We start from the raw sequence: 5,000 nt of genomic DNA, 5'->3' as shown, positions 1-5,000 counted from the left end.
CTCTCTCTCTCTCTCTCTCTCTCTATTCAGCCAGTAGAGAGAGCAGGAATTGATGACCATCAAGAGCAGTCAAGTAATATGTCAACAAACACAACTCAGCAAGAGCAGAGTAGGGGAGAAGAGACAGAGGGAGAGAGGAAATACATATTTTTCTCCAATCAATATTAAAGAAAAAAAAAAAAGAGTTTTACCCTAAAGGTGGGTTTTCCAACAGTTTTGGCAGAGACAACCCCATTTGTTGCAGTGGATTCGTTTTACATGTGGAATGATGGCCTAGAGGTAACACGTCCGCCTAGGAAGCGAGAGAATCTGAGCGCGCTGGTTCGAATCACGGTTCAGCTGCCGATATTTTCTCCCCCTCCACAAGACCTTGAGTGGTGGTCTGGACGTTAGTCATTTGTGTACAGCATGGACTTAGCGCACGTAAAAGAACCCACGGCAACAAAAGGGTTGTTCCTGGCAAATTTCTGTAGAAAAATCCACTTCGATAGGAAAAACAAATAAAACTGCACGCTGGAAAAAATACAAAAAAAAAAGAAAGAAAAAGGATGGCGCTGTAGCATAGCGACACGCTCTCCCTGGGGAGAGCAGCCCGAATTTCACACAGAGAAATCTGTTGTGATAAAAAGAAATACAAATACAAATACATGCACCTCGGGTTTATCGTCTCATCCGATAGACAAGCACCCAGCCCACCACTCGGTTTGTAGTGGATGGGGGTCGTTGGGGGAGAGGAGAGAGTACAAATCCCGGTCAGTGTAATGATATCATCAGTATGGGACTCGAACCGGTGGACACTCGCTTCCTAGTCGGACACATTACCTCTTGGCCATCGCTCCTTCTTGCAAGTGTTATCATCACTCAAGCTGTGATGATCGAAAGGTTCAACAAGTGAACATTTCTCTTGTTTTTGTTTTTCCCCCAAGCCTTCCATAAATCTGCTCTTGAGTGACCTTGACACGATTCACCGACTGACCTCAGAGAAAACACACACACACACACACACACACACACACACACACACCTTGACTTTAATTGATATACATATATATTTGAATATCCTTCCCTGTACAGGTGTCTGTTATCACTTTTCTTGATCAACAATGCAGCAACGTCCAATGTCTCCATGATTTTTTTTTTTTGTTTCTTTTTATGTTTCTGAAGTTCATTGTGCATGCATAAGATGTTCTTTTAATGTGACGATCCTGTCAAATCGATACAATTTATTGGTAATAAAGATATATATTATATAGTGCAGCCTCCCACCCCACCTTCACTTTCATCGTTATTCTGATGCTTGAAGGCGATGGTTATCGTGTCACCCTATTCGTTTTTTGTTTTCTGTTTGGGTTTGGTGGTGGTTGTTTTTGTGACGGGGAGGGGGAGTGGGGCGTTTGTATGTTTGGGGGCGAGGGTCGGTCACCCCATCAGCGTTTGCAACTTTGTGATTTTGTGTCTATTAGAAAGAGAGACAGAGGCAGAAAAGCGCGTGGGTGATCTGAGAAAAAGAGAAGAGAGCTGATTATATATCCCCGAGAAAAACAACAGAAACAACAAAAGAACTGTGAAACAAAAGTAGCATTGTCCCTCATTGCAAGACAACATACCAAGCCATTTTTTTAAGAAAAAAAAAATTGTGTGTGTGTGTGTGTATGTGTGTGTGTGTGTCCCCTCCTTGTTTCTTTGCAGAAACCAAAGGCCGCCAGAAATTAAGGAAATTGAAGCAGTACACGTTGCATTCTCCTCAATTGCGTTTTGCAACCAAAAAAAACCCAAAAGAAAAGAAAAAAACAAAACACACAAAAAAAAACCTTTCCACAATGCCCCACTTTTTTTTGTTGGATTCCCTGAAGAAACGAGAGGCCATGGGAAACGGAAACCATTCACACCATATTAAGGAACATTCGCTCTTCCTTTCGCTTTTTTCCAGAAACCTGACACGAAATTAACATTCTCCTTCCTTGTTTATTTCGCTGTATTTTTATTTTGTCATTGCAGGAAACCAAAGGCCACAAGAAACAGAAGCCATGCACACCTCAAGCAGCTTTTTTTTTTTTTTTTTTTTTTTTTTTTTTTTTTGGCAAGACACCAAAGAACCGAAAATTAAAGATTCTGCCTGTTTGTTTGCATCATGCTATTTGGTCATTGCAGAAACCAAAGGCCGCAAGAAACAGAAGCCATGCACATCTTAAGTAGCTGTTTTTCCTACTTTCGGTGTTGTTGTTTGTTTGTTGGTTGGTTGGTTGGTTGGTTGTTGATGCTATTGTTGTTGTTTGCAAGAAACTAAAGAAAAGAAAATTAACATTCTCCGTGCGTGTTTGCATTGTTTTATTTTGTCATTGCAGACATCAAAGGCCGGAGGAAACAGAAGCCATGCACATCCTATGCAGCTTTTGCCCTTCTTGATTTTGATTATTTATTATTTTTATTATTTTTTTATTTTTTTTTTCATAAGAAATCAAAGAAAAGAACATTAACATTCTCCGTCCTTGTTTACATTCTGGTTTTTGTTGCGTCATTGCAGAAACCAAAGGCCGCAAGAAATGGAAACCATGCACACCTTATGCAGCTTTTGCCCTCTGCTTTTTTTGTGTAAAAAAAGTTCTTGTTTACACTGTGTTATTGCTATCATTTTCATGATTATTCTAGTTATTTTTAAAATATTTGTTTGTCATTGCAGAAACCAAAGGCCGCAAGAAACGGAAGCCCTACACACGCTACCAGACGATGGTTCTGGAGAACGAGTTCCTCAACTCCTCCTACATCACGCGCCAGAAGCGCTGGGAGATCTCCTGCAAGCTGCAGCTGACCGAGAGACAGGTCAAGGTCTGGTTCCAGAACCGCCGCATGAAGCGCAAAAAGGTAGATACCATATGCCTGAAGAGGTGATTGGCTGGGTAGATGCCATATGTCTGAAGAGGTGATTGGCTGGGTAGATGCCATATGCCTGAAGAGGTGATTGGTTGGTTTGAATCACAAAGCCAGCGTTGCTTGGCTGGCTTGTCTGATTCAAAGGCCTTTTTAAGTAAATGGTTGATTTGTACGATAGGTCCACAACTGACTGGCGGGTTTGAGTCAAAGGCCACAGCTGGTTGGCTGGTTGAGTTTTTGAACTTTTTTTTTTTTTTTTTTTTAATTGCAGGAAAATAGTTGGCTGGTTAGATATTTGTTGTTATTGTTGTTGTTGCTGATTTTCCTTTTTTCTTCTTATGACTTGCAATGCGGACAGTGAATTTTTATTTGTGTGTGTTTGTTTATTTTTTGTTTGTTTGTTTTTTTCAGTTTAGTTCGTTTTCTTTTTTATCATTAATTTTTGTTCTGAGGACTTTTTTGTTTGGTTTTGACTCACTTGTGTAAACAAAGTGAGGCTATTTTTTAACCCAGTGTTCGGTTGTGTGTGTGTGTGTGTGTGTGTGTGTGTGTGTGCCAATACCAAATTCGGCTTAAACATAGCGTGGAAAGTTATCGTCACAGTCATACCAATAATAGGTTGTAAGTCTCCCGAATTGAGGAGTATTTTCGTATCATTAACAGTTTTATTTCGTTAAGGTGCGTTCCAAAATCCGAAAGTTCTAAATTAGTCTGCTTGCCTCGGAACTCTCTCTCTCTCTCTCTCTCTCTCTCTCTCTCTCTCTCTCTCTATATATATATATATATATATATATATATATATATATATATATATATGTCTCCTTTTTGTTTTCCTTTTTTTCATATTTAGTATAGAATACGTTTTAATTTCTTTTCTTTTTTTTCTCCTCATGATTCCTTTGGTGGATAAAGCGCGAAGCATAAGTCAGTCATGAGGGCTTTGCCTCCTTTTTTTAATTTTTTTTAAACTCGTCTTGTTGGCAGTAATTATTTCTTTTTATTCAAAAAAATCTTTTGAGGACTTAAGTGACTCATTTGTGGTTGCTGTTGGGTTTTTTTTTCTGGTTTTTTTGTTTGTTTGTTTTTTTGTTTTTTAACCCTGTTTTGCGGGCAGTGATTAGATTGTTTCTAATCTCCCAAGGACAAAAAAAAAGGGGGGGGGGGAGGCTGGGGGGGGGGGGGGGGGCATTAACAGGTAGAGCATTTTTTTTTTTTTTTTTTTTCCCAGAAATAAAAGATACGGGCACAGGGCCTCACACAAGGGGCAACTGGATGATTTTACAGAAACACGCACAGATTACAGAACACAAATTATAACGATAAAATTGCTCCGATGCTTTAGTTATCCAACATAAAACAAGTTTTAGAAATCAGTCCTTGTATAATATGCTTACACTTAACCCCCTGACTGCTGAACCTAGGTGAAATGATATCCGTTTGTCACGAGTTTGAAGTGCAGTTATTTTGATTGTATATGCTTAATCAGTGGTGTCCTTGACTTTTGCCGAACAAAAGTAAGGCAGTGCTCATAAAGAGGAAGCGATCTGATTGCAGAGAAGTGACCTGGCTTGTGTAAGATCTTCTCTTAATTAATTAAGCGAGGTGACAACCCTTTCACCAAGGAGCATAATATACAGACACTTGTCAACAGGATTCAAGGGGTTAATATCGGCAAAAGACAGAACTTGCTTGCCAGTGAAAGGAAGTTTGCGAGTTTGATTGATTGAACAGTTTGGGGTTTTGTTTTCTTTTTTTAACTTGTTTTAATGTGGGCGTCAGTAACAGTGTTTCGTTTATGTGTTTACTAAGTTGTTGTTGTTGCTGTTGTTGTTTATTTGTGGTATCTTGTTTTTTTGTTTGTTTGTTTTTGTTTTTTTGTTTGTATGTTTTTTTGGTTTTTGTTGTTTTTTTTTTTTTGTTTTTTTTTTTTTGTTTTTTTTTGGGGGGGGGGTGTTTTTTTTTTTTTTCGTTGCTTGATGCTGGAACTATTAATTCATTTCGTTCAGAAAACGTTTGCAGAAGTGCGTCGCCAATAAAAAGATCATTTATTCTTTTTGTTTTTTTTTTAATTCAACAATTTCATGTATCTTTTCTTGCGCCTTGTTTATATTCGTTGATAGACTGTAAAT

At 38.6% G+C, this 5,000-nt stretch overlaps 1 protein-coding gene across 1 annotated transcript in view; it reads left to right on the top strand.

Moving 5' to 3' along the window:
- LOC143290119 (uncharacterized) overlaps positions 1-5,000 on the top strand; it is a 138,249-nt gene that overhangs the window by 44,071 nt on the left and 89,178 nt on the right. Inside the window, exon 2 of the mRNA XM_076599406.1 lies at positions 2,681-2,862. Coding sequence (XP_076455521.1) covers positions 2,681-2,862 — 182 coding nt within the window. The remainder of the gene's footprint in view (positions 1-2,680; positions 2,863-5,000) is intronic.

The sequence above is a fragment of the Babylonia areolata genome, chromosome 15, assembly GCF_041734735.1.
Source record: "Babylonia areolata isolate BAREFJ2019XMU chromosome 15, ASM4173473v1, whole genome shotgun sequence".
Taxonomy (NCBI): domain Eukaryota; kingdom Metazoa; phylum Mollusca; class Gastropoda; order Neogastropoda; family Buccinidae; genus Babylonia; species Babylonia areolata.
The sequence above is the reverse complement of the archived record's forward strand: the minus strand, read 5'-3'. Positions and strand labels throughout refer to the sequence as shown.